At 64.0% G+C, this 26,667-nt stretch overlaps 1 protein-coding gene across 1 annotated transcript in view; it reads left to right on the top strand.

The window, feature by feature from the left end:
- Positions 1 to 22,764, top strand: part of COL4A2 (collagen type IV alpha 2 chain) — a 136,694-nt gene extending 113,930 nt beyond the window's left edge. Inside the window, exons 23-48 of the mRNA XM_051849971.3 lie at positions 1,156 to 1,228; positions 1,303 to 1,409; positions 1,778 to 1,979; positions 2,254 to 2,313; positions 3,796 to 3,852; positions 4,432 to 4,539; positions 5,917 to 6,138; positions 7,531 to 7,692; positions 8,864 to 9,034; positions 9,633 to 9,776; positions 10,312 to 10,434; positions 10,581 to 10,762; positions 12,670 to 12,733; positions 12,878 to 12,952; positions 14,097 to 14,204; positions 14,821 to 14,928; positions 15,550 to 15,621; positions 16,894 to 17,019; positions 17,355 to 17,471; positions 18,231 to 18,392; positions 18,478 to 18,576; positions 18,752 to 18,898; positions 18,997 to 19,113; positions 19,979 to 20,170; positions 21,173 to 21,459; positions 21,994 to 22,764. Coding sequence (XP_051705931.2) covers positions 1,156 to 1,228; positions 1,303 to 1,409; positions 1,778 to 1,979; positions 2,254 to 2,313; positions 3,796 to 3,852; positions 4,432 to 4,539; positions 5,917 to 6,138; positions 7,531 to 7,692; positions 8,864 to 9,034; positions 9,633 to 9,776; positions 10,312 to 10,434; positions 10,581 to 10,762; positions 12,670 to 12,733; positions 12,878 to 12,952; positions 14,097 to 14,204; positions 14,821 to 14,928; positions 15,550 to 15,621; positions 16,894 to 17,019; positions 17,355 to 17,471; positions 18,231 to 18,392; positions 18,478 to 18,576; positions 18,752 to 18,898; positions 18,997 to 19,113; positions 19,979 to 20,170; positions 21,173 to 21,459; positions 21,994 to 22,251 — 3,543 coding nt within the window. The 3' untranslated portion in view covers positions 22,252 to 22,764. The remainder of the gene's footprint in view (positions 1 to 1,155; positions 1,229 to 1,302; positions 1,410 to 1,777; positions 1,980 to 2,253; positions 2,314 to 3,795; positions 3,853 to 4,431; positions 4,540 to 5,916; positions 6,139 to 7,530; positions 7,693 to 8,863; positions 9,035 to 9,632; positions 9,777 to 10,311; positions 10,435 to 10,580; positions 10,763 to 12,669; positions 12,734 to 12,877; positions 12,953 to 14,096; positions 14,205 to 14,820; positions 14,929 to 15,549; positions 15,622 to 16,893; positions 17,020 to 17,354; positions 17,472 to 18,230; positions 18,393 to 18,477; positions 18,577 to 18,751; positions 18,899 to 18,996; positions 19,114 to 19,978; positions 20,171 to 21,172; positions 21,460 to 21,993) is intronic.
- The last annotated feature ends 3,903 nt before the right edge of the window (positions 22,765 to 26,667 follow it).

Raw genomic sequence — 26,667 nt, 5'->3', positions numbered from 1 at the left:
ACCATTTAATTAAACCTGTACTGAGATTTTCCCAGCTTCTAGCGAAGATAGGACAAAGCCCAGCACGTCACACGGACGAAAGCGCAACCCTTAACCTCACCGGTTCTCCTGCCCAGAGTGCGGGGCTGGCTTTCCCAGCCTGAGATGCCGCCGACGCTGGTTAAGCCCCTCTGTGCGTAGGTTTCCCTCCACTTTGCCTCCATCCGGAAAGCAAACAGCTCAGGACGGGGTCTGTGCCCCCTGCTCAGGGAGCTCTGCTCTTAGGCTCGGTCCTGTCCCCGCTCAGATCCCGAATGCCGTGCTGCGTCTGTGTCCCCGACAGCCCCCGCTGGCCCGAGGGGCACACCCCGAGCGCCTCCTGTGACTGCGTCCATCGCACACTCATTATTTAGAAAGCAAAGCCCGGCTGGCACTGCGCCTCACTAGGCTAATCCTCCGCCTTGCGGCGCCGGCACACCGGGTTCTTGTCCCGGTTGCCCCTCTTCCAGGCCAGCTCTCTGCTGTGGCCCGGGAGTGCAGTGGAGGATGGCCCAAGTGCTTGGGCCCTGCACCCCATGGGAGACCGGGAGAAGCACCTGGCTCCTGGCTTCGGATCAGTGTGGTGCGGCGGCCATTGGAGGGTGAACCAACGCCAAAGGAAGACCTTTCTCTCTGTCTCTCTCTCTCTCTCTCACTGTCCACTCTGCCTGTGAAAGAAAGAAAGAAAGAAAGGAAAGGAGAGGAGAGGAGAGGAGAGGAGAGGAGAGGAGAGGAGAGGAGAGGAGAGGAGAGGAGAGGAGAGGAGAGGAGAGGAGAGGAGAGGAGAGGAGAGGAGAGGAGAGGAGAGGAGAGGAGAGGAGAGGAGAGGAGAGGAGAGGAGAGGAGAGGAGAGGAGAGGAGAGGAGAGGAGAGGAGAGGAGAGGAGAGGAGAGGAGAGGAGAGGAGAGGAGAGGAGAGGAGAGGAGAGGAGAGGAGAGAAAGGCCCACTTCCTGCGTGCTGTTGTCCCAGCCCCGCGGCAGCAGCCGCCTCTTGCACAACCCAGAGAGGGAGTGTTGCTAGTGTCTGGGAAAGATCCTGGTGCCACCGGGCTCCGTGACAGGCGGTGGCCGGCAGCCTGGACTCACTGGGAGACCCAGCGCGAAGGGGAGGACACATGTTGCCCTGTCTTTCCCCAGGGAGCCCCTGGCCTCACGGGAGTTCCTGGACCCAAAGGAGCAAAGGGAGATTCTAGGACAATCACGACCAAAGGTCAGTGGTCAGGGACTCGTGGCTGCCACGTGGGCACTGGGTGAGAGTGGCCTGTCACACGGATTCTTTCCCAGGTGAGAGAGGACAGCCAGGCGTCCCCGGCGTGCCTGGGATGAAAGGTGACGATGGCGTCCCCGGACGCGACGGGCTGGACGGATTCCCGGGCCTCCCGGGCCCTCCCGTGAGTGGGCACAGGGGACCTGTGCTGGTGGGGGAGGAACTGTGTGATGTGTGTGTGTGTGGTGTGTGCGCGTGGGGATGGGGGGTGTGAGTGGGTGTGTGTGGTGTGTGATGTGTGTGTGGTTGGGTGTGTGATGTGTGGTGTGAACTGCACGCGTGTACCCTGAGTGACATCAGGGGTAGGGTGTGCATCTGGACTCAGCGTGGTGGCCTTGCACGGTGTGGCCTGGTTGGACAGTGACAGCAGGGTCCCAGGGCTCTCAGGGGTCTGTGTCCTCAGCGCCAGATCCCCCGGAGTGGGGGGGCTGGGAGGAGCCGCTGTGTCAGGTGTCTCTGCTCACAGCAGATGTGTCTGGAACTGTCGCACAGGGTGACGGCATCAGGGGCCCCCCAGGAGACGCGGGCTACCCGGGCATCCCAGGCACCAAGGGCGGCCCCGGAGACGTGGGCCCCCCGGGGCTTGGCCTGCCCGGCCCCAAAGGCGAGCGTGGCTTCCCCGGGGATGCCGGCTTACCTGGACCGCCAGGCTTCCCCGGGCCCCCAGGCCCCCCGGGAACCCCAGGACAAATAGGTAAGCGCCTCCCTTCTCCCCAAAGTCTCCACCACCTGCCCAGTGCTCGCGTGCTCCCCACCTCCTTGCCTGGGGACCTGTTTCCCAGGGGCCCCCAGGCCCTTCCCCACCTGGGTTTCTGGGCGGGGTGGGGGGATGAGGAGCCTCTCCCTGTGGGGCTGAAGTTGGGGGGCTGAGCACAGACGTCCAGAACAGGTTCCCACCACCACCCCCACGCACACGCATGAGCTAGCGGGTTATAAACCACCCCACTCTGTGGTCTTGTCTCCCACAGACTGCGACACCGGTGTGAAGAGGCCGCCCGGAGGTGATGGACAGGAGGCCGTCCTGCCAGGTACTGTGAAGCCAATACCACAGGGAGCCCGGCGGGGTGCGGAGTGGGGAAGGCTGAGACGTGCAGACCCGGCGCCGGCCCGAGCGGCGAGCGCGGTGTGGCTCCGCGTCCACAGCTGCCCATGGCAGCGGCAAGAAGTCAACAGAGGATGGGGTGGGGCGGGGCGGACGTGAGACAGGACCGGGTTTGACGGATGGGGACTGGGAGACGTGGAGGACCCAGGTGTCCCGACGCAAGGGGCACTGCTGGGGAGAAGAGAGCTGTGCAGAGGCCGACCGGGCGCTGTGGACGGGGCGGAGTGTCTGTGGCCGATGCGGCGACCGAAGCGGGAGGCTGGGTTGCAGGACGTGGACCTGCGTGGCACGCTGTGCCCAGCTCAGGGTTTTGAAGATGCAACAAAGAGAAGGAGCTCTGCAGGGCGCTCGGGAGCCGGGTAGCAGCCATGGTTCTCGTGGGGCGCCGGGAGTCCTGCACGGAGGCCACCAGGAGCGGGAACCAGCGCACTGCCATCGGTGGGGTTCCCTGTGAGGTCTGGGGGGCAGAGGGGTCAGCCAGAGACCAAGTGTGAAGGCACAGGAGGCACCGTGCCCCCCGCCCCACTCCGGGGAGCACCAAGCTTGCCACTTGCACCTGCAGGTGCAGCCGCGGGGGCGTCACTGGGGTAGCAGCCCTGGGTGTGCCTCCCACCATCTGGAGCGCAAGGGTCACCTTTGACTGGCACAGCAGCAGCCGAGGGCTTGGGAAACACGGCACGTTGCATGAGTGACAGCCGGGGCGAGCCATGCAGCTGACGCCCCCACAGGGGAAATCCTGCCCCGTGCCCACAGAAGACTCCGGGCTGTTCCAAGGGGCACCACAAAAGCCTTGAGGAAGCGGGCAGAGGGGCCGAGGCGCTGTCCACGCTCTGGCCGTGACGTCGGGTCGGGGAGGGGCAGGCAGACAGGAGTGACTGCCAGGAATTGCTGTGCTGCCAGCGAGCTGAGCAGAGGCCACAGGCAGGCCCCCCCCCCCGGTGGCGCTGGCCCTGGGCCACACCTGCCAGAAGCGTCCATGGCCCTTGCTGAAGTCTGTCCACTCAGAGCTGCTGCTCGCTGTGGTCAATTCCCAGTGACAGTCGCGAGGGAGGAGGCCGAGAGTTAATTGTGCACCTGCAGGCGGCCTCCATGCACAGATGCGGCCTCTGGACGAGAGGACAGCGTCCACGCGGACCCGCCGGGGAGGATGCCACGAGTCGGGTTTGGGCAGAGGCTGTTGCTCCACAGGAGGGCGAGGACCAGTTTGGACTGGACTGGACTGACTTAATTTTCATTTGATGTTAACAGTCTGGCTCCATTATCAATGAAATTAAGCTCATTTGACATCAAAACCAGGATCGGTTAGGTGGCTGCATGGCTCTCGTCACACGGCTTTGACCTTGGGGTGGCCGAGGCCACGAGCCCCAGGCCAGCAGTGCTTTGCGTCATCTCTCCACTCTCTCCCCAGGTTGTGCTGCAGGGCCCAAGGGATTGCCTGGCCCGCCGGGACCCCCAGGACCTCCAGGTAGGTGCTGCAGGCGGCCTCCGTCCTCTCGCTGTGCCCCTGCCACCCTGCCACCGGAGGGCAGGTGCCATCTGGAGGTGGACGTGGCCGGGATCCGTCATCCTGAAACACCACCACTCGCTGCAGCCGCTTCTGCAGGAAGCGTGTGGTGAGGGGCACGTGGTGGGAGTCACGCTGGGAGAGTCAGGTCCCGGCCCCAGAGCAGCCAGCCTGGGCCGGGGCCCACGGGCAGTGAGCCTGGGCTGGGGCCTGCAGGCAGTGGGCCTGGGCCTGGGCTGGGGCCCGCAGGCAGTGAGCGGGCTGGGGCCTGCAGGCAGTGAGTGGGCCTGGGCCGGAGCCCGCAGGCAGTGAGTGGGCCTGGGCCGGGGCCCGCGGGCAGTGAGAGGGCTGGGGCTGCAGGCAGTGAGTGGGCCTGGGCCGGAGCCCGCAGGCAGTGAGTGGGCCTGGGCCGGAGCCCGCGGGCAGTGAGTGGGCCTGGGCCGGGCCGCCAGCCCCCAGCCTCCTCACTGCCCAAGTCCGGCCAAGTGTACACCCTCCCCATTCCCCAGCACCTGACTTATGGTTTCCGTGGGTGTCCAGGTGCCAAAGGCCTCCAAGGGATACCCGGATTCTCAGGAGCCGACGGACCCCCAGGGCTCAAGGGTCTGCCCGGAGATCCAGGCCGTGAAGGGTTCCCAGGACCCCCGGGTGAGTGAGAACGGGACCCGCTTCGGCCCCGCAGCCAGAAAGGGCCAGGGCCGCCCTGTTAACCCAGCATGGAGAAGCTGCTATGCGGGGGACTTGGGGGCCGCAGTTGTTGGGGGGGGGTGTGTTTTTGACATCTGCAGAGGGTCCTCCAGGTGCTGCAGGGAGGAAGAGACGGGGAGAGGAGAGACAGCTCCTATGGACGGTGCGATGCTCTCCTTCACCCTGCCTTCACCCCTCCCAGCCTGACCGCACGGCAGTGGCCCCGTAGGGAACACCTGCTGTGTGCCCCCTGCCCGGAGCACCTCGGGCTTGGACAGTCTCAGCGTCGTCACAGGCACCACGTCCCGGCATTGGTCACTTGACAGGAGCGTGTGCTCCGAGTGTGCAGGGACCCGGGGTCCTCTGCACGCACAGCTGAGTGTGTGAGCCGTGTGGGTAGGGAGCCTGTGGTGGTGAGCGTGAGCCCTGCGGTGGACAGCGCCATGGCACCGCCCAGGGAGGAGCTGCCCGAGTCCTGTTCCAAAACAGCCTGCACCCCACCGGCACACGCAGAAGACAGTAAAACACCGACCCCCACACTGCTCCAGAGCTGAGCCCCCTCTGTAGGAAGCTGAGCCCAAGCCCGGGGGCGCCCCAGCACCGGCAGGGAAGCCACCACTTCCTGATGGGAGGGGACCCCTTCACGTGCCCCTGAAACATCGGGCACACAGGAGCGGCCGGCGTCCATCCCGGGGCTCTGTCTCCCATCCCCTGGACGTCATGTGATCCCTTCTAGAACCTTCTGTGAGCGAGATTCTCACTGTGGCTAGGGTCTGTCCTGCCTTCCAAATGCACATGTGACCGGCAGCTCTGGGGCTCGCGCTGAGGCCTCGCAGGGCCAGGTGCCCTGAACGGGAGCTGACAAGCTGAGGTCCTTGGACCCCAGCCAAAGGCACACGCCCCCCCCACTCCAAATGAGGGTGCTGGTCTTCACAGTGGGCACCACGCAGGGGTCTCTGTTCCTCCTCGCGGGGTTTCCAAGCTGACCAGCGACCAGGGAGCAGCTGACGGAGGCCAGGGTCTGGCTCTGCTGGCCCTGGGCACATCCAAGGCACAGCTGTGTCCCCCACTCGCACCTGCGCCCCAGGAGGTCCCACAGAAGTTATCTGGGGGTTCTCTGAGCACGCGGGAGCCCATGAGTCACATGACACAGGTCAAGGAGTGGGCAGCTCTCGAGGCCCTGTCCACCTGAGCCGAATGCTGGGGAGAAGCAGGAGAGGCTGTGAGAGGGGCTGGCTCCCTGCGTCAGGAGCTGCAGGGACCCTGGCCTGGCCTGGCTGCCCCACCTGCCCTTCTCCTAGGAGGACGGAGGCCGTGATGTGACCTCTTCTCTTTCAGGGTTCGTGGGACCCCGAGGATCCAAAGGCGCCACAGGTCTGCCTGGACCAGACGGACGACCAGGCCCTGTTGGCCTGCCGGGGCCAGCTGGGGCCCCCGGGGACAGGGGGCTTCCTGGAGAAGTCCTGGGGGCCCAGCCCGGACCCAGAGGCGATGCTGGACTGCCCGGTCAGCCCGGGCTGAAAGGCCTCCCCGGGGAGAGGGGTCCCCCTGGCTTCACAGGTGAGTGAGGGGCAGGCGTGGTGAGAGGTGGCCGCGTGCTGGGGTTCGGGTCTTGCCGCTTTCTCTCCTGCTCCGTGCCTGTGTTCCTGCAGAACATTGCAGTACGATGTTGCTATGACAGTAACATGGTGTTGTTATGTCATAGCATGTTGTCATGTTGTAACATGTTTCTGTACCATAACGTGGGGGTTATGCGATAATGTATGGTTGGTATGTGGTTACATGTTGCTGCATGTTACATGGTGCTATGTGGTAGTGTATTGCTATGACAGTAACGTGTTGCTGTGCAGAAGCATGTGGTGCTATGATGTAACGTTGCTATGCAGTAACATGTTGGTGATGTGGCAGTAGCATGTTGTTGCTATGTAGTAACGTTGCTAAGGCAGTAACATAGTATTATGTAGTAGCATATTGCTAAGAGGTAATATTGCTATGTGGTAACATATTGGTGCTGTGACGGTAGCATGTTGGTGCTGTGAAGTAACATGTTGGTGCTGTGAAGTAACATGTTAAGTAGTAACCTGTTGCTATGCAGTAACATGTTCGTGCTATGTAGTAACGTGTTGCTATGTAGTCATGTGTTGCTGTGTAGTAACATGTTGGTGCTGACAGTAACATGTTGCTACTATGTAGTGAGTTGGTTCTGTGCAGTTACATGTTGCTATGGAGTTATGTGTTGCTGCTATGACAGAAGCATGGTGGTATGTAGTAGCATTTGCTATGATAGTTAATGTTGCTATGGCAGTAATAAGTTGCTTGCAGTAGCATGTTGGTGCTATGATAGTAACATGTTGCTGTGCTATAACATGTTGCTAGGACAGTGACGTGCTGGTGCTGTGTCAGTAACGTGTTCGGCCTCTGTCGCCAGCACAGCCTGGTGGCGGGGCCTTTCACAAGCCAGGAGTAACTCGCGCCCTCTCTGCTCGAGGTGCACGGCGCTCACCGCGGCCCCCTGGTCTCGGCAGACCGTGCAGTCGGCGTGGAGGGAGAGCGGCTGCCGTGCCTAGCACATGGATGGCCCCGTAGCACTTTGTACACAGAAGGGGACTGGGACGAGTTCAATGGAATAAGTTAGATTGTCCATGTTGTGGGATACTTTATTCACATAGCCTTTAAATGTTTGCCAAGAATATTTTTAAGTGTGACGAAGTAGTCAGAATACCGCGTCAACTGGGAAAAGCTTGTTGAAAATCGTGCTTTGGTGCAGCATCAACCCCACGAGTGCCCACTTCCGGGTGCCTTTGTAGAAGGCGGGAGGGGACCACAGCAAGGTGTCGGTCACCTGCTCTGGGGACGGCCTGAGTCGCGCCTCGGCACGTGTCCGGGTCCCCTGCAGTCCAGAGCCAGTCGAGGGAGGTGGTGGCCTGACCTCTCTCGTCTCTGTCCCCGCAGGCAGCCAGGGGATGCCCGGGATGCCGGGGCTCAAGGGGCAGCTCGGCCTCCCCGGACCGTCGGGCCAGCAGGGACTGCAGGGGCCTCCGGGGCAGCACGGGTTTCCGGGGGCTCCTGGTCCGGCGGGGCCCTTGGGGCTTCCTGGCGCCCCAGGCCTTGAAGGTAAGACCCCAGTGCACCTCCCACACAAAGGGGTGGGGCCTCGCAGCACAGTGCTGACGGTGAACCCGCAGCCAGGGACCCCCAGGATCGGCCTAGGGGTGAGGTTCGGCCAGAGAGACTCTAACGAGCCTGAGACGCCGGCTCCTCCCCTGTGCCTGTCGTCGAGCTGGGACCTGGGTAGTGAGCCCTCCGGGGGGAAGCTAACCCTGCAAACCCACGTGGCTGCTCTGACTGGGGGAGAACCGGCCAGAGACAAGGACCTGGGCAGTGCAGGGACCCTGGTGGGGGGTGGGCAGAGAACCCGGGCCCAGGAACGTGGCCGAGGGGGCGAGGAAGGAAGTCGGGGAGGGTCTTGCTCACCGCGCCCGGCACAGCGGCGGAGCCCGACCTGCCGCTTTCTTGGCTGGGTTAGTTTCCCATCGCCCGTTTTGCCCAGTGAGAGCCACGCCTGCTAAATTAGCACTTGCTCCGCCTCTCGCTCTCCCTGCCACGGCGTGGGAGGCCACAGCCGCTCACCCATCGCCGCGCCCATGGCAACGTGAGAGCGCCCGTCCTCTGCTGGGCCGTGGGCAGGGGTCACGCTTGGCGATGACCTCAGGGGTCTGCACAGGGCCCTTCCGTGCACCACAGACCCCGAGAAAGCGGGCGCCGCCCCACCGGGACCTCACCTGTGTTAGGATCAGAGCTCAGACAGCATTGAATGCCGAGTTACAGGGCGAGGGCCCCCTCCCCCAGGGAGCTGACGGTGGCTGGTAATGAAGGAGTGAGTTGGGAAGTGGGCAGCTTGCCGTGGGGTGCGGGAGCTCCTGAGGTCAGATGGCCCTGTGTGGGGAGGCGACTGGAGCCACTCCCTGGGACGCAGCGGGAGCGGGCAGGCTCCTGACTCACCCGGCGACCATGTCCTAGCCAGGGCTGGCCGTGCCCCCACACCCCTGCCTCTCCCCCATCACTCAGCTCCGCGGCTTCAGGGGCAGGAGGGCCTGGGTGGAGGAAGCCGCAGGGGGCGGGGGGCCGCACCCACAGGTCCACTGGACCCTGGCCGCGGGACCTCCGTGGAGCCAGCCCCGAGGGGCTTCCCGCACTTGGCGCGTCGTGAAAACTCGCTGTTTCCAGAAAGCTTTCTTCTCGGGAAAGTGTTTGCAGCCCGTGTGTGTCCCCCTCCTCGTGACAGGTCTGCCTGGCGACAGAGGAGAACCTGGGGACACAGGCGTCCCCGGCCCTGTGGGCATGAAAGGCCTCTCCGGGGACAGAGGGGACGCCGGCTTTTCGGGCGAGCGAGGCCAGCCGGGAAACCCTGGATTCAAAGGAATGAGCGGAATGCCTGGCACCCCCGGGCCGAAAGGTACTGGCTTGACGGCGACCCTGGGCACGGCCCTGGCCACTGTGGGCCCCGCAGGCCACAGGTCCAAGGCTCAGGGCTCTCTCCCCAGGGGCGGCAGACCCTGGGCAAGTGGCTGATGCCACAGAGCCTCGGGGCGGGGTGGGGACGGGGGGACCCAGCTATCCCAAGTGCCCATGCCTCGGTCAGAGGCTGCTCCCGGCTGAGAGGCAGCATTGCTATGTGTGGGGATTTGCGGAGATGCCCACGGGGTGGACACAAAGCCATAACCCAGAGGAACCCCGGTCTCTGTGCACACAAGCTGGGTCCAGGCGAGACCGTGCTGTGACTGTGGTCAGGTCGGGCTCTCCCTGGTCTGCTGCTGGATTTCCACGCGGGGTGCCGTGCCCGTGGTGCCTTCCTTATTGATGGCCTGTGGACAGGAGCCCGGTGCACCTGTGGTCGCTCTGCCTGCTCCCCTGCCCCCGAGCGTGGTATCCCAATATCCAGGCTGCAGTCCCCCATGCGAGTGTGGCTGCTTGGAGACTGCTGCCCCAGAAACTCACCCCCATGCTGTGCGTCTGATCGGCGCCTGACACTGCCACGCTTTCTTGCTCTGAAGGGGAGAGAGGCTCGCCCGGGATGGACGGCTTCCAAGGCATGCTGGGGCTCAAAGGCCGGCCTGGGCTCCCTGGAACCAAAGGCGAGGCAGGATTCTTTGGGATTCCTGGGCTGAAAGGCCTGGCGGGGGAGCCAGGTGTCAAAGGTAAGCACCGCCCCCACATGTGTGTGTATAGGTGTTTGTATGCATGTGTGTGCAAGTGTTCGTGTGTGTGTACATGTGTTCATGTGTGTTCACATGTGTGCATGTGTTCGTGTGTGCGCATGTGTGTGCATGTATATGTGCATTTTCAAGCCATTGTCATGTGGATCTCAGGCCCTCAAGCAAAATGATGACATTTCAAAGCCAAATTCCTGTTGGCAACGCCCGTGCCCTTGGCACCCCGTGCTGTTTCCTGCCCTGGGATCCGGCCCCCGGCCGGGCAGCTCAGTGTCCAAGGCCAGGGTCTGTGTGTGGTTTTGCGCCCGGGTGTCCACACCAGCACTGCTGTAAGCGCTGAAGCCGCGGTTAATGAGTGCGGCCCCGCTCGCTCAGCCGGGGACGGCCTGTCCATCTCCGGCCCGGGGGGGACTTGCAGCCCCCTGGGCCTGGGCTCTGGCGGCGACGACAGCCAAGGCTGGGGGACCCTTTCTGCCTGGTGGTTTTGGGTCAGGGCCGTGACGGCGTCCTGTTCTTCCAGGCAGCCGAGGGGACCCCGGCCCTCCGGGCCCCCCACCCATCATCCTGCCGGGAATGAAAGACATCAAAGGGGAGAAGGGCGACGAAGGGCCCATGGGGCTGAAAGGACACCTGGGCTTGAAAGGTGAGGCCCCCGCCCCACACCTGCCCCTGGTGCTGGCACACAGCGCCGCAGAGGGCGCCCAGTGCACTGCAGAATGCACACGCCAGGGTGGGGGGCAGGCGCCGCATCCCCAGCAGGCCTCACGCCCCACCCCGGTCTTCCCACAGGTATCCAAGGAATGCCGGGGGTCCCTGGCCTGGCGGGAATCCCGGGGCTGCCTGGGAGGCCCGGCCACATCAAAGGAGTCAAAGGCGACATTGGCGTCCCCGGCGTGCCGGGCCTGCCGGGGTTTCCTGGGGTGGCTGGCCCCCCTGGGATCATCGGATTCCCAGGGTTCACAGGAAGCCGGGTGAGTGGGTGTCCTGTGCTCGGCTCGCTCTACAAGCTCCTCTCTCCTCTCGGTGGTTGGGGAGGGTGCTTAGGTCCCACAGCTGCCGAGGCCAGGCCGGGCTGGAGTCCGGTTTGGAATCAGCGTCTGGGCTGCGCTGGGGCTATGGACCCCTGCAGGGAGCGGCTCTGTGGCCAGCGCCTGGGCGCCCGGCCCGGCCACCACCACCCTCTCCTGGGTTGTCGCGGGATGGAGCATGGCACCTGCGTTTCATGGGGGCCTTGCGAGGGTCAAACTTGGACTTCCCAGAGGCCTCTGCGCCATCCCAGAGGCCCCAGTGGGCACGGGGCCTGGCCAGGTCCTCGTGACACCTGATGGGCGTCCTCTATGGGCCAGCAACACTGGGGGAGCCCGGGCAGGGCTCCCCTCTCCACCTGCACAGGGAAGGTGGTCGTGGAGTTCTGTCGTCCTCTTTCACGGAAAGACCTTGCACCCTCACGGTCCCCGGCACGGGGCTGACTCAGCCCAGGCCTTCACAGTGGGGTCAGCACGGCCCGGGCACAGCAGGTCTGGCCCCCTTGCTGCAAAGCTGCACCCTCCAGGCCCTGGCTGGTCATCACCCGGCCCTCTGCCTGCTGGCACTCCCAGACGTGTGGCTCAGGGGTCTCGTAGCCAGCCCATGTGCAGATGGTCGGGTCCCTTAGCAAGCACACCGGTGTGCACAGCTGCTGTCTGCCTGGTAGCCCCGGACCGCGGCACAGCCCACATGGCAGCCAGCAGAGAGAGGAACAGACGTGCCCGGTCTCTGCGCACCGCAGGCCATGCACGGTGCTGCGACGGGGTCCCCGGCCAGCCGTCACAGCAGGCGTGTGAGGTGTTTCTTCCCACGGGGAGGCCGCTCGCTGGGGGAGGGTCAGCAGAGGGGCCCCAGCCTGTGGCCGTGCGCTCCTGGGCGTGTTCTCTGTGCTCCTCGCGGTGTCGCCTGGGTGACGTCCAGGGCATGTTGTGTCACGACCGGCACGCGCTCCTGCACACCAGCTGTGCCTCCACAAAGCCGACTCCAAGGAAGAGAGCGGCACCCGTGCTGCAGCCCGGTGGAACCTGGAGACCAGAACTCCCACCCGAGCATCACGGCAGAGGAAGTGGCAGCCGGGACCTGCTGGTGGCCTTGGGAGAATCACCTAAGCTCTGTGTTCCCTCACACGTTGATGGGAAGCAGCGGCGCCCTGTGACCTAGCCAGGCAGGGTTAGGACGGGGTCGGCGTCACCGACGTGAGTGCCGTGCACCATGCTGACCGTGCCAATGCTCTGGCCGAGCCTGCTGCACTGTCACCTCGCAGGGGGACGAGTGTTGTCCTCACGCCCACTGGGCAAGGACACTCACCTGGGATCCAGCGAGCCCACCACCGGGCAGGTGCCCAGGGGCCATGAACCCACTGCGATGGAGGCCCCTGCTCCCCGTGCGCCTCGGCCAGGGTGTGCGTCGGCCGACGTCTGCATAAGAAACACGTGTGTCTATGGAGCCACGCAGCTCTGAGAAGGAACCCAGGCCTGTGGTTGGGCTGCAGGACCCAGGAAGACAAACGCCGCGTGTTCCCCCTTTCGTGTGGGAGCTGAAATCACACAGAAGCAGCCCCCGATCTGGACACAGAACTTTGACGGCTACGGGCCAGGAGGGGTGGCAGGGATAAGAGGAACCCGGGTGTGGCTCACCGGTTGTGACAGCCACGCCAGTGTGAAATGTCCCCGGGGAAGAGGGAGCCCACGGTGCTGCATCACAGCTTCTGTAAACTTAGTGATGTATGTTACATATCACATACATGCACATGTACATTACATGTGCACACATGTACACACACACACACATGAAGAGATGGCAGCTGCCTCCCCACACTCTCCTGATGCGGCTCGTGTGTCCCTCCCTCCAGGGTGACAAGGGCGCCCCCGGGATAGCAGGCCTGTACGGCGAGCTCGGCCCCACGGGAGACTTCGGTGAGTGTGCTGGGACCACGAGAGCGGGGGCCTGGGCTCGGAGGGGACAGCGCCTGCAGGTGCCGTGGTGACTGAAGCCCATCGCCCCTGCGAGCTCGCCACCTCCCAGCCGGTGCCCTTAACCGTCACGTGTTCCTGTGGCAGGTGATGTTGGGGACACCATAGACCTCCCAGGAAGCCCAGGCCTGAAGGGGGAGCAGGGCAGCGCTGGAGTCCCAGGTACGTGCTGCATTCCCATCACCCCTCCCCCGCAGCCCGAGCCTGCACCTGCACCTGCCGGCCAGGCGGTCAGAACTTGCTAAGTACCGCCTGCCCGGTCGTGGCTGCTGTGGGCACTTGGGAAGTGAGCCCGCACATGGAAGCCCTTTCTGTCTGTCTCTCTGCTTCTCAAATAGCTTTTTTTAAAAATAAGACAGAATACAGGGGATTATGTGGTCTTCAAGTTGTTCTGAGGTTTTCAAAAGCTTACGTGTTACCAGAAAAACGCCTAAAATGTTTGCCACTGAATGTCCCCACTTCGTGGAGGCGTGTCCCTCAAGTGGCCACCCCTGACTCACCTGCGATGCCTAATTGCAGATCCCAGGCCCTCCCGGGACCTATGACATCACCCCCGGGGAAGCTCACCCAGGGGCAGGTGTGACAAACCCCAGAGGGGGCCCGCCCTGCATCAGAGTGCCCGCATCAGAGCATGGCTCCCACTGCCGGCTCCTGATCCAGCTTCCTGCTAGTGTAGACCCCGGAAGGCAGCGGCGACAGCTCAGTGACTGGATTCCTGCCATTCCTGTGGGAGACCTGGGTTATGTATTCCCAGCCCCTGGCTCTGTGGCCAACCCGGCCCTGGCCACTGTGGGCATTTGGAGAGTGAACCGGTGCTGGGAGTTCCCTCTCCCTGTCTCTGACTCCCTCTGCCTCTCAAATTTAAAAATAATAATAATCACTACGATAAGGGCTCTGTTTTAGTTCTCTGTGGTTGCTTAGCAAAGTGTCGGGAAATGCAGGAGCTTAAAATGGCAGTCGTGACCTCGTGCCGTAGTCAGGAATTCAGGAGCAAGGAGGGCCTGGCTCAGGACCCCTGCCCACGACGGTGCTGGCGGTGGGAGGCCCGAGGTCCTGCGTGAGCACCCCACAGCGTGGCAGCCAGCAGCCGAGAGAGCGGACGCAGCGAAAGCAGGAGGCAGGAGGCCACCCCGCGGGGCACGGCCCGAGAGACGGCTGGCAGCCTCCTCGGAGGCCGGGGTTGGGTAGACGCCGTGTGCCGCCCCGGCCTGGAGAGCCTCGGCATGGGCCTGTGGGCTCTGTTAGCCGGGGCCCCTCGAGCCCCCCCGGCACGAAGCTCCGGACTGACACGCGTCTGTGGTTCCAGGTCTAAAGGGGTTCTTTGGAGAGAAAGGAGTGGAGGGGGAAGTCGGCTTCCCAGGGATAACAGGCCTGACTGGAGCCCAAGGCCCGCCCGGACTCAAAGGCCAGACAGGTGAGATGGCCCGCGGCCACCAGCGTCCCGAGCCCAGGGCACTGGCAGCCCGCGTGGCCTGTTCCCCCGCTGCATGGTCGCACGTGGCTCAGGGGACACTGGCCTCAGACCCCGCCCGTTCTAGCTCTGCCTTCGGTCAGATCACCAGGACGCAGACACCCCCTGGGCTGTGGGGAACACCTGAGCCCCCCGTGGGAGGAGGGGCCCAGGACTCAGGCCGGCTTGGGAGGCCGCAGCTGTTCAGAGACCCCCTTGTGCGTGGAGCGTGCCGCAGCCTGGGTGGGGACCGAGTCGGTGACAGGAAGCGGACTGTGCCCAGGTTGCATTCAGCCCCAAGCTCGGAGACGCCAGGCTCTCAAGGCCTTCTCCGTGGCCCACTGCTGACCCGTGGGGGCCAGCACCAGGACAGAGCTGCAGGCCGATTCCCAGTGGGCAAGGCTGTGCTAATCCTCCAGACTCGAACGTGGGGGCTGAAGCCTCGTGCGTGCTGGCTGAATGGACGGCTTATTCCCCACCCGACGGGGAGCTGCAGCCAACAGGGCCCTGGGAATGAGCCGGAGGCCCAGACACAGGGCTCCTGCTGTGCGCGTGCATTAACGGCCTCCCCTCCCCGCAGGTTTCCCCGGTCTGACGGGGCTCCAGGGGCCGCAGGGTGACCCGGGGCGGATCGGAGTGCCCGGCGACAAGGGAGACCGTGGCTGGCCAGGAGCACCAGGCTTACCAGGTAAGGCGACACTTTCCTTGGCCGCACGTGGTCATCCAGAGGCAGAGCCGTGGCTGCGTGGCAAGTGCCCTCCATCAGCCCCTTAAGACTTGTGTGACTACAAGGCAGGTGCACGTGGGGTCCAATGAAGACCTCCCGAGGGGCCTCCGAGCCCGCCCCTGGGCACACGTGGCTGGCACACGCTCACAAGTGTCCCTGCGAGATCTGGGGAGCCCTGCGGGGTGTGCCAGGTTCCCAGCCCCCGCATGGCTGCACTGAGCTACGCGCACAGGGTCAAGGATGAGAGCCGCAGCTGGTGTCTGTCCATCGTGGTGACCACTTTAGAAACGTTTGCGAGTCCCGAGGGACTGGGAGGGATGGCAGGGCCTCTGCTCCAAGCAGTTTTCACACCAGGTGCTCACCGGCTGCACTCCTAAGCAAGCGCCCATGAAAACGGTGCCGGGGTCTGGGGGCCCAGCGCTCAGGCCCGAGGGCGGGGCTCCCGTTCACGGGGCCGTCGGAGCGCTGCCAGTGCCGGCCTCACAGCAAGCGAAACATGGCCGAGTTCTCCCGAGGGCCCCTGCCGGCCGCAGCCCCCGTGCGGTCCCAGTGCACAGACAGACCACATGTGACTTCCCACAGGCTTCCCCGGGATCCGAGGGATCGGCGGACTGCACGGCCTGCCAGGCACCAAAGGGTTCCAGGGGTCTCCAGGTACTGGCGCCAGGCCAGGGGTTAGGGCGGGGACTCTGGGCTGGGTTTGGGGTGGGGTTTGTCTACAAAGGACGGTTTGCAGGTCTGGGGGCTGCAGACTCCGTTATGCAGAACACTCACCGTGCCCTACCGCCCAACCTAGGGCTCAGCTAGTACGAGGCAGGCGCCAGGGATGCAGACATCCCACGGTGCCTGCCCGGAAGCCGCCCGCGGGGGCACGGCCCCTGCAAGGCTGTGGTCTCACGTGTCTGTCTTCCTCCTAAACCTCCACGTCCTTGTCCTTGCTGTCAGTGTTTGTCAGCCGGACTTGGACCGAGAACATGGAAGGACCTGGGCACTGACAAAGAGGAACCTTGTATCTTTCCCTTTATTGAAAACCCAACTTTCATTGTTTGCAGTTAGAGTAACTGTCCATGTTTAGTGGAGAAAAACGCTTAGAAACACATGTAAAGAGAAAAAAATCGCCCATAATCCTATGGCTGCTATTAGAACATGAATCTGTAAGTATGTCATACAGGCATTCACACACACATGTTCCAATGCATGTATGTCATACATACACACTCAGGTTCTGATGTACGGGTGTCATACAGACATATTCATGTTTGGATGTGTGTGTGTCATACATACACATGTTCTGATGCATGTATGTCATGCATTCACACGTTCTGGTATACGTATGTCATCCATACACCCTCATGTTCTGATGCATGTATGTCATACGTACATGTTCTGATGCACATCATACATTCACACACATGTTCTGATGAGTCATACATACACTGTGTTCCAATGCACATGTCATACACATGTTTGCACCTGTCACAATTCACATAGTCGTGTTTGACACACATGTGTGGTGCCTATGTTCACACACGTGTTCTGAGTCACGTGTTGACTCCAGTGGCCCTGGGCAAAGGAAGGGACACCCCCCTCAAGTTACCCTGTTGCCACTGATGGCTTTCAAGCCCAACAAGTGAGCCAGGGAGATTTTAAATAGTGTTCAATTTTCAGACCTGATTAAGGCCGAGGGTTGGGAGCCAGGAGGAGTGGCAGGGGGTCTTGGCTCCAGGCCCAAATGCTCCCATGAGCTTGGGCCATCTGAGAGGCCCCCATGTGCCACCCCATAGAGCAGGTGGGGTCACAGACAGGTCGCTCCCGGGTCTTGCGCTCCGATGCCACCGCCTCTCCAGTCACACCAAGTTCTCACTCGGGAGAGCCGACGCTGCCTGGTGGAAACCGTAACCATCACTGCTGTTCCCACTCCTGCAGGTGCCGACGCCCACGGAGATCCCGGCTTCCCAGGCGCCACTGGAGAGAGGGGTGACCCAGGGGAGGCGAACTTGCTCCCAGGCCCCCTGGGAGTCCCCGGACAGAAAGGGGAGCGGGGAGTGCCAGGTGAGGTCTCGGCTTGTCCTCTGGTCCCAGGGCGCCAGCTCAGGCCTCTACAAGGAGCGTGCATGGCGCCCGAGCTGGGCCAGCCGAGGCTGGGGGGGGAGAGGGGACCAGGGGACTTCCTCCCCACCTCCCCCACTCAGCCATCAAGGGGGCTCCCGTCCATGTGGAGGTGGGCGCATACCTAGAGAGCTGCAGAGGAGCCCAGGGAGACCGAGTCAGGAGTGTGGAGCCCGCTGACCCCGAGTCTGTGTCCCAGAGTCTGGCTCTGGTCGTCCCCAGTGGCGGTGTGGGTGGCCCGCTGGTATCCAAGGTAACCTTGTCCGTGTCCTCCCCAGGGGAGCGAGGCCCAGCTGGGAGTCCAGGCCTGCAGGGCTTCCCCGGCATCACGCCACCCTCCAACATCTCCGGGCTGCCTGGCGACAAGGGGGCGGCGGGGATATTCGGCCTGCAAGGTAAGCAGGGAGCATACCACCGTGCGTGGACTCATGGACACATTTCCACACCGTGTCCAGACTGGCTAAAGGAGCAGCGGCCAGCAGGGCTGGCCCTGCAGAGCATGGGAGGCGAGCGACAGGTGCAGGGCCCTGCGCCTCCCTGTGCTTCAGCGGTCACCAAGACTAAGTTGCCTTTGCTCACTGCGTATTAACTGCCTGCTGGAAAGAGCCGGCAGGTGGAGCCGCCCGCAGCCGCTTGTAAATCAGCGTCCACGGCAGCGGCGTTGGCCGAGGGGTGGGGCAGCCCGAGTGCATCTCGGCAGGTGCACGCACCGCCCACACAGGGTCCCTGCGTCGGGTGGCCGCTCCTCAGCCCTCACCGGCGAGGCTGACCAGGGAGGACCCTTGCTCGGGCCGCTGGGCCCGACACAGATCCTGTGGCCGCCTCGTACGTGCGCTGCCCGGAGCTCACATTGAGAGGCTGCCGGGCAGGAGGAGCGGGAGTGGGCTTGCGTGGGGGCGGAGCTGGGGTTTCAGGAGGTAAGGAGGGCTCTGGAGAGGGTGGTGACGGCCACAGGGCAGTGGGCAGTCCTCGGTCACGTGGGTAAACGTCACCTCCCGTTTACTTTGCCGTGATTTAAACAGAGAAGAGCCACCTCGCGTTGCCACCTTGCCCCCAGGGTCCCCCAAGCCGTGGCCGGGTCTGGCTGCCGCCACACCCCCAGTAACCCCTCTCTGGGCCCTGCCTCACCTGGTCTCTCGTCGCCGATCCCACAGGTTACCGAGGGCCCCCCGGCCCACCCGGCCCTGCCGCCCTTCCCGGAAGCAAAGGAGAGGACGGGAGTCCAGGGGCTGCGGGCGTCCCCGGAAGCAAAGGCTGGGCCGGCGACCCGGGACCCCAGGGCAGGCCTGGAGTGTTCGGCCTCCCCGGGGAGAAAGGTAGGGGCGCCCTCGGGACAGGTGGGCAGCGGTGAGCAGAGCACCTCCTGGACACGCGTGTCCCTGACGCCTGCCTGTGTCACAGGCCCCAGGGGGGAGCAGGGATTCATGGGAAACACGGGAGCCACCGGAGCCGCAGGTGACCGAGGCCCCAAGGGCCCCAAGGGTGACCAGGGATTCCCAGGTAAGTGGCTTCTCCGCTCGCTGAGCTGCTGCACCACCGGGGGACCTGCCCGGGGGGCTGTCCCAGGCTGGGAGCCCGGGAGCTGGGCTGAGCTGGGCTGAGCTGGGGCCTCGCCGAGGAGGAAACAAGAAGCGAGTTCAATTGGGCTCACTGGGCTCTGTCTCTTCCCTCCCAGGTGCTCCTGGCCCCGTGGGGTCCCCAGGCATCATAGGACTTCCCCAGAGGATCGCTGTCCAGCACGGGCCCGTGGGCCCCCAGGGAAAGAGGGGGCCTCCCGGGGCGCAGGGGGAGATAGGGCCCCAGGGCCCTCCTGGAGAGCCAGGTAGGCTGCCTGTTTTCTCCCCCACGCGCCCCTCCCGGGCACCAGTGGTGCTGGGCGTGGCCAGGCCCTGTCACTCACGCTGCCTTGGTGGCTTGCAGGTTTCCGGGGGGCTCCCGGCAAAGCGGGGCCCCAGGGCAGAGGCGGCGTGTCTGCTGTTCCAGGCTTCCGGGGGGACCAGGGACCCATGGGACACCAGGGGCCCGTCGGCCAGGAAGGTGAGTGATGGGGGCCAGGGGAGACACAGGCAGGGAGCGGGGCTCCTGCTCACAGCACCCGCCTGTCTGTGGCAGCCAGCAGAGCCTGGGGGGGGGGGCGGCTTCCTTCCCCCGGGGAGTGGGCCCCAAGGACAGCAAGTGAATTCGCGGGGGCACTGGGAGGGCCGGCGATGCTTCTGAGTTATTCGTGCATGGCAGGATGGAAGAGACCAGAAATAACAGCAGTTCGTGCAGAAAAGCAATTGAGCTGCGTTCTTATCAACCTGAGCTCTTGAGGCCGAGGGTCTGAGCAGCTGTGCTAAAAATTAAACAGCGGCCGCGTGACCGCACATGGAGGAAAATCCAGGTTGCGTCCCACGTCCTGAGACCCGCCTCGCTCCAGTGCGACGTGGCGCCACAGTGGACATGTCCACGCCATGCATGGCTTCAGAAACATCTCCAAGTCAGTTCCGTGTTAGGACGCGGGGTCCCGTCTCCCAGGCAGCCTGGGATCTACGTGCAGATATTGCGAAATCTGGCCCCAGGCGTCTCGGATTCGGGATCATCAACCTATAACAACTGGCCACCAGCCCGGGGCTACAGCCAGACACCACCAGAGGGGCGTCCCTCCCCTGTAGGAGACAGGGACAGGGAGGGGGCCATCTATGGAAGGGGGAGGGGACGGCAGGAGACCGAGCAGCCCTGAAGGGTCGCTGTGCTGGACATGGGTCACAGCCAGGCACTGGGCAGACTTTCCAGGCAGCCGAGTTGGGTTCTGACCCTGGGAGAGGCAGGGGCAGGGCACTGAGACCCAGCGCTGGGAGGAGCCACGAGCGCTGTGCACCTGCGGCCTGGGGCTCACGGCGCTGCTTCCTCCCGGCCACAGGGGAGCCCGGCCGTCCTGGGAGCCCGGGGCTGCCCGGCATGCCAGGCCGCAGCGTCAGCATTGGCTACCTGCTGGTGAAGCACAGCCAGACGGAGCAGGAGCCCATGTGCCCGCTGGGCATGAACAAGCTCTGGAGCGGGTACAGCCTGCTCTACTTCGAGGGCCAGGAGAAGGCTCACAACCAGGACCTGGGTAGGTGCCCCCGGGGCCCAGGGCGGGTGGGCTGCCCCCACTGGGTGCCCGGGTCCCCCACGATCCTGTGGGGTCAGGTGAGAAGGACACAGCCTTGGGACCACAGTGCAGAGCCTGCCTCCCGCTCGTCCACTGAGCCCCTCCCTGCAGGCCTCGGGCAGGGCCGCTCCTCCCCGCTCAGACCTGGGCCGTGGACACAGGGAGCCGGGGGGGGGTGCATTTGTGCCCCAGGCCTCGGGACCACACTGCAGGGTCTGCCTTCTCGCTCGTCCACTGAGCCCCCTCCCTGCAGGCCTCGGGCAGGGCCGCTCCTCCCCGCTCAGACCTGGGCCGTGGACACAGGGAGCCGGGAGGGGGTGCATTTGTGCCCCAGGCCTCGGGACCACACTGCAGGGTCTGCCTTCTCACTCGTCCACTGAGCCCCCTCCCTGCAGGCCTCGGGCAGGGCCGTTCCTCCCCGCTCAGATCTGGGCCGTGGACACAGGGAGCCGGGAGGGGGTGCGTTTGTGCAGGGGGTGACCGACAGAGGCCTGAGAGTGACGGACCGGAGTGCAGAGCTGGAAGCTGAGCAGCCTCAGGCTCCCGCGCCCATCCCAGTCTGCGCACTCAGCTTCTATGAATTTGAAAAGACGTCAGGAGCAAAGCCAATGGCCTCACGGGAGGCCTGGAGGGCAGACAGCACCCTGCACCCTGGAAGGGGGGAGGGGGCCAGTTCCAGTCCCAGAAACCCAATGTGGCGAGGGAGATGCCTCACTCAGTCAGCCCCAAGGCTGTCCCCGCAGACAGAGCCACGTGGCACAGCCAGAGTTCCCTCTGGGAGGGGCCGTGAAGACCCTCCCCCAGCACAGGGGCTAGTCCGTGAAGATGTGGCCCGTTGTGTCCAGAGCAGCAGGGCCCCTCCGAAATGCGTGTAGTCGGTGCACCAGAAACAGCAGTGGGAGCCACGGCGGGCCCCCAGCAGCCGGGCGGCCGGAGCCGGGCCTCACGCACCTGCTCCCCCAGGCCTGGCGGGCTCCTGCCTGGCGCGCTTCAGCACCATGCCCTTCCTGTACTGCAACCCCGGCGACGTCTGCTACTACGCCAGCCGCAACGACAAGTCCTACTGGCTGTCCACCACCGCCCCGCTGCCCATGATGCCCGTGGCAGAGGATGAAATCAAGCCCTACATCAGCCGCTGCTCCGTGTGTGAGGCCCCCGCGGTCGCCATCGCCGTCCACAGCCAGGACGTGTCCATCCCCCACTGCCCAGCCGGCTGGCGGAGTCTGTGGATCGGGTACTCCTTCCTCATGGTAGGTGGCGTGCGCCTGCTCTGAGGGCGCGGACCCAGGTGGAGGCCTCCATCTGTGCACGTGTCTGCATGTGTGTACAGCACACGCCTGTATGTGCACATGTATCACTGCATGTCTGTACCAGCAAGCACATGCCTGTATGTGTGCTCACATCCATGCACGTTGCTGCATGTGTCTGCATGTGTAGAGCACACGCCTGTATGTGCACATATCTGTGCGCGTGTCACTGCACGTGTGTACAGCACACGCCTGTATGTGTGCGTGCACCTGACTCAGTGCCTCTCCCCAGCTCCCCCCGGGGCTCACGCAGGCAGCGTCTCCCAGCAGGGCCTCAGAGGCCTCCCTGCGGAAGCTAAAAACGCGTGCAGGCAAAGCAGAACTTTAAGGTGGCAAAAAATTAAAAAAAAAAAAAAGCCGGGGTCCCCTGGCATTGACTTGTGGCTCAGTGAACCTGACAGTGCAGGGCGGTCAGCCAGCACGCGTGGTGGGCCCGGTCCTGGCCCTGACCGCGTCTCCCCCTCCCCCTCCCCGCAGCACACCGCGGCCGGGGACGAAGGCGGTGGCCAGTCGCTGGTGTCGCCGGGCAGCTGCCTGGAGGACTTCCGCGCCACGCCCTTCATCGAGTGCAACGGCGGCCGCGGCACCTGCCACTACTACGCCAACAAGTACAGCTTCTGGCTCACCACCATCCCCGAGCGCAGCTTCCAGGGCTCGCCCTCGGCCGACACGCTCAAGGCCGGCCTCATCCGCACGCACATCAGCCGCTGCCAGGTGTGCATGAAGAACCTGTGAGCCGGCGCGGCCGCCGGCGAGGCCAGCATGGTGCTCCCTCCTAACGTATTACCTCACGTGCCGACCCAGAAAGCCGCCTCCCTCTGCCTTCCAAAAAGAAGCCACCAAAGAGACTGGGCACCCAGAGCCACCTGTCGCCGTGCGTCACCCAGTAGGCGCTCTGGACCAAGCACAGCAGAAACCCCGCCCACTAGCCGCGCCCCGCTAACCACGCAGCCACCAGGGGTGGCACCAACATGGCAGCCCCTGACGGAAACGCGCAGCCCGAGGGTCCCCTGGGGGCCTGGCCACGCCCCCTCGCTGCCAGTCACGCCGACGGGCGCATTTGTAAGCGCACCCCTCCCTCACCCGCAGTTCTGCCTCGTGACCGCTGGGTTGGCAATACGTCGGGGCCGATTTCTGGGCTCCAAGCGGTGCTTCTCCTGGGGGCTCCCCCGTTTCTGCTGAGCTGTACCCGCCCCCGCACTGTATCCTGTGTAACAACCAACAAATAAACTTTGTTGCTTTTCAACATTGCTGTCTCCGATTTCTCCTCGTCTTGGGTGTTTCCAGCCCGCTGGGGCTTGGGGCTCGGGCACCACACAGGTGCATTCCCAAGGTCACTCCTGGTTCAGACCTCGGAACTTCAAAGCCGACGGCCTCCAGGACACATCCCGGGCTTCGAGGGCTCTGGAATCTGGCTGACACTCAGGACACCGACACGGGGACCGCGACTTTCCCGTCTGTAACCTCACATTAAGCTTCCTCTAAGTGACGCCACCTGCAATGGAGCAGCACCTGCTGTGGCGTGCACGCCCCCAGGAGCTGGGAGATGAGGGAGGGAGGGTTGTGCCGGGGCGCGAGTCCAGGGGGGCAGGGCCGGTACTGAGGTGGTTACCATGGGGCAGCACTGTCGAGCCCCCGCTGGGGAAGGCCGGGAAGAGCCTCAGCTTGCCCAGCACAGCACAGGAAACGGAAGTCCTGATCCACCAGCCGGGCCAAGCCAGCTCCTGCCAGCACCGGGGGGAGGGAGCAGAGCCGGGTGAAGGTGGTGCAAGGTGCACACAGCTGGTTGCCCCAGCAGGAGCCGAGGGGCAAGCCAGGGGGACAGACGACCAGGGCTGGACACAGCCAGCATGCCTGCAGGACTGGTGGTGGGGGCTGCTGCCCCCGCTCACTCGGTAGCAGGGTCCCAGGGGACCTCCGTGCTCAAGAGGGGCCAGAGAAGGGGATTTCTGTGTAGCTGCACGGAGACAGAAGCGTGGAAGCCAGGCAGCATAATCTGGTTGGCTGGGACCCAGCCCACGCCAAGCATCAAGGGAGCTGTTAGGCCCAGCAAAGCCAAGCTGATCAAGTCCTGGAGGAATTTTAGGACCGCCACCATGCCAGGAAGCCCCCCACCCAGCTGTGTCCCCGGGGCAGGGGTTGGGGGAGACAGGGCCAGGGCCGTACCCTAACGTCCCCAGAGTGAATGCAGACAGTGCGCGGCTCCGTCCTGAGATGCCCGCCCGGCGTCCCCGTCCTGCTCTGCTACCTCGTCCTCCACTGCCGCCTCCTTGCTGAGCTGGTCCAGGAGGGGACCACTCGGCTGGGCTCGGGGTCGACGCCCTACAGAACCGGCGCCCGGGGATCCACGGGAAAAGGAGGCCCAGCCTTAGACCCCTGACGGAGGTCACGGCCTCAACACTCGGTCGCATTGTGCAAGTCGCTCACGAGGGAGGGGCCTCCGAACGCCCGGGGAAGTGGAACTGAAAGCTTACTTGGGTGCAATAACAGTTTGAGATCCACACACAGTTTTTCCACGTTGTGCGTTTTCCATGAGTTTCTGAAGACCCTCGCATAGCAGGTGAGATGTCCCCACCCTCAACCAAACCACCAGACCTGGTGAGCCTGGAAACCCAAACCGCGGCTCCAGGGCCCTCGCACGCTGCCTGGGACGGTCGGCCCCTGGGCTGGTGTCCGGGTGCCGAGGACAGCAGCCACCCCGAGCACGCGGAGTGCCCAGCATGTCTGCACCGCCCAGGGACCGCGCCCCACGCCTGTGGAGCAACCCTCAGTCACACCCACTTCTGCCTGCACTGCTTCTCGAAGCAGCTGGCAGCTCAGATCCCAGCCGAGACCCTGCTGCAGCCCACAGGAGACCCCGCGGTTGGGTTGCCCGCTGGCGGCAGCCTCCCTGGCTGGCAAGGGCACTGGGGAAAGGCTGGGCGAGCCCTGAGCGCATGGACGGGAAGCCCTGCCCGGGGCACTGTCCGCAGCTTGCAGGGCGCCCAGGTCAAAGGCAGCCCTGTCGCTCACGGTCACAGGGCCGTACAGAGCACAGACCGGGGTCCCCAAAAAGTCCATGGAAACACACACTATGGAAAAAGCACGCATGGGCTCCAGACACTTCTTGCACCAAAACAGAGCTATCTGTTCGTTCCACTTCCGTGAATCAGGTGCCTGCATACATTTCTTTGCTGTCAGCTGAAGACCCCCGCACAGCCATGGGCACACCCAGCCCCCAGTCATGGGTTCTAGAACCTTCCTCCAGGAAAAGGAACCAGGGCTCTGTGGAGGAAGCCGATTGTGGGATTGTGCCAGGAAGTGCCCGAGGATAAACCCCAGGATGGGGACAGTGCCCACGGAAGGTGCTCCCAGTGGCCAGGCTGGGAGAGAGCGAGAAGGCGGCAGTGGGCGGGCATCTGTCCTCACACCAGGGTGCCTGCGGTGATGCCTCGCGCCAGCTCTGAACTCCAGCTTCCGGCCCACGCAGGCCCTGGGGAGCAGCAGGCAATGGCTCAAGCATGTGGGTCCCTGCCCCCACACGGAAGACGTGGAGGACTGATCTCCTGGCTTCACGGCCGTGGCCCTGCACGCTTCCTCCCCAAACCCAAGACCCCAGGTCAGAAGTGAGAAAGCATCACACAAGTCCCAGCAGGGCCGCCCACGCCGCAGCTGGCCAGCGCTCCTCCACCTGCGCACGCCGGGGCAGCCCGAGGGAGGCCGGGGAGACGGACGTTAGCAGGCGTGGGGACATCTGAGCCGAGTGGGCCGCTGCTGCCGGGAACATGGAAGGAGGCGGCGAGTGGGTGAGATTCTGAGCCGCTGGAAGCTAAGCCAGGAGCCAGCCAAGCACAGCCTCAGACGAGGTGGCGACGTCTTCGCCATCGGAGCTGGACCTCACCTGGAGGGGGTCAGGACACGCTCCAGGCACCGGGGCTTTCCGGCTCGCTCTCCCCAGCGCCCCAGGCAGGCATCCAGTGCCTTCGGCCGCTCCTGCTCTCGCGGCACCACCGAGCACCTGGCCACAGTGAGACGTGGCATTGACAGTGTGCAGCCACCCTGGGCCCCACAGCTGAGGCCAGCCCAGCACCAGGGCTGAGCCCACAGGGTCCGAGCCAGGTGCTAAGTGCATCTGGCTCCTCCCACAGTATTGAAAATGGGACAGAACTGCTTCCCACCCTCCCCCCGACACACACACCAAGCTGCATCCAAGGACGGGGCGGGGGGAGGACGCGGAGGGTCACCTCCCTCACCTGCCAGCTCTGCTGGTGACCCTCAGCAGGCACTCTCAGACCGGGAGAGGCGGCCTTCCCTGGGGCCCATCACCTACCTGAAACACGCACGCTTCATGGGAGATGACACGGGGGCCTCTCAACAAAGTCCCGAGAAAGCAGAGCCCCCCAGGCAGCCGCCAGCCTGGTCTCCGCCTCCCCGCTCCATCCCCAGCAGAGCCCCAGCCCGGCCCCCTGCTCTCGAACTTCCCAGGAAGCAGAAACTGGGCTCCCCCGACCGCCCTGTCTGGCATTGTCTCATAAAACACTGAGCCAGCACCCACAGCGGCAGCACCAGAAAGGGGGTTTCCAACCCGAAACCTGGGGTGCCCTGGGGACCCCCAGACAGACCAGGACCACAGCTTTCAGTTTTGCTGTTCTTGGAACTCAAGTCAGCAATGGACGGATGCCACATCCCAAGTTCAAAGGGTCAGGAAAGTCTCCCAGGGGCCGGCAGTGGCGTAGCGGGTAAAGCCACATGGGCGCCAGTTCAAGTCGCGGCTGCTCCACTTCCGATCCAGCTCCCTGCTAGTGTACCAAGGAGAGCAGCGGAGGATGCCCCAAGTCCTTGGGCCCCTACACCCACGTGGGAGACCCAGATGAGGCTCCTGGCTCCTGCTTTTGGACTGGCCCAACTCCAGCCATTGCAGCCATATGGAGAGTGAACCACTCTCTCTGCCTCTGCCTCTCTATAACTCTGCCTTTCAAATAAACGAATCTTTTTTTTTTAAAAGATTTTTTTTTTTTTGACAGGCAGAGTGGACAGTGAGAGAGAGACAGAGAGAAAGGTCTTCCTTTTGCCGTTGGTTCACCCTCCAATGGCCACCGCGGCCGGTGCACTGCGGCCAGCGCACCGCGCTGATCCGATGGCAGGAGCCAGGAGCCAGGTGCTTTTCCTGGT

The sequence above is a fragment of the Oryctolagus cuniculus genome, chromosome 9, assembly GCF_051225735.1.
Source record: "Oryctolagus cuniculus isolate XC-2025 breed Fujian yellow rabbit chromosome 9, ASM5122573v1, whole genome shotgun sequence".
NCBI classification, from domain to species: Eukaryota; Metazoa; Chordata; class Mammalia; order Lagomorpha; family Leporidae; genus Oryctolagus; species Oryctolagus cuniculus.
The sequence above is the reverse complement of the archived record's forward strand: the minus strand, read 5'-3'. Positions and strand labels throughout refer to the sequence as shown.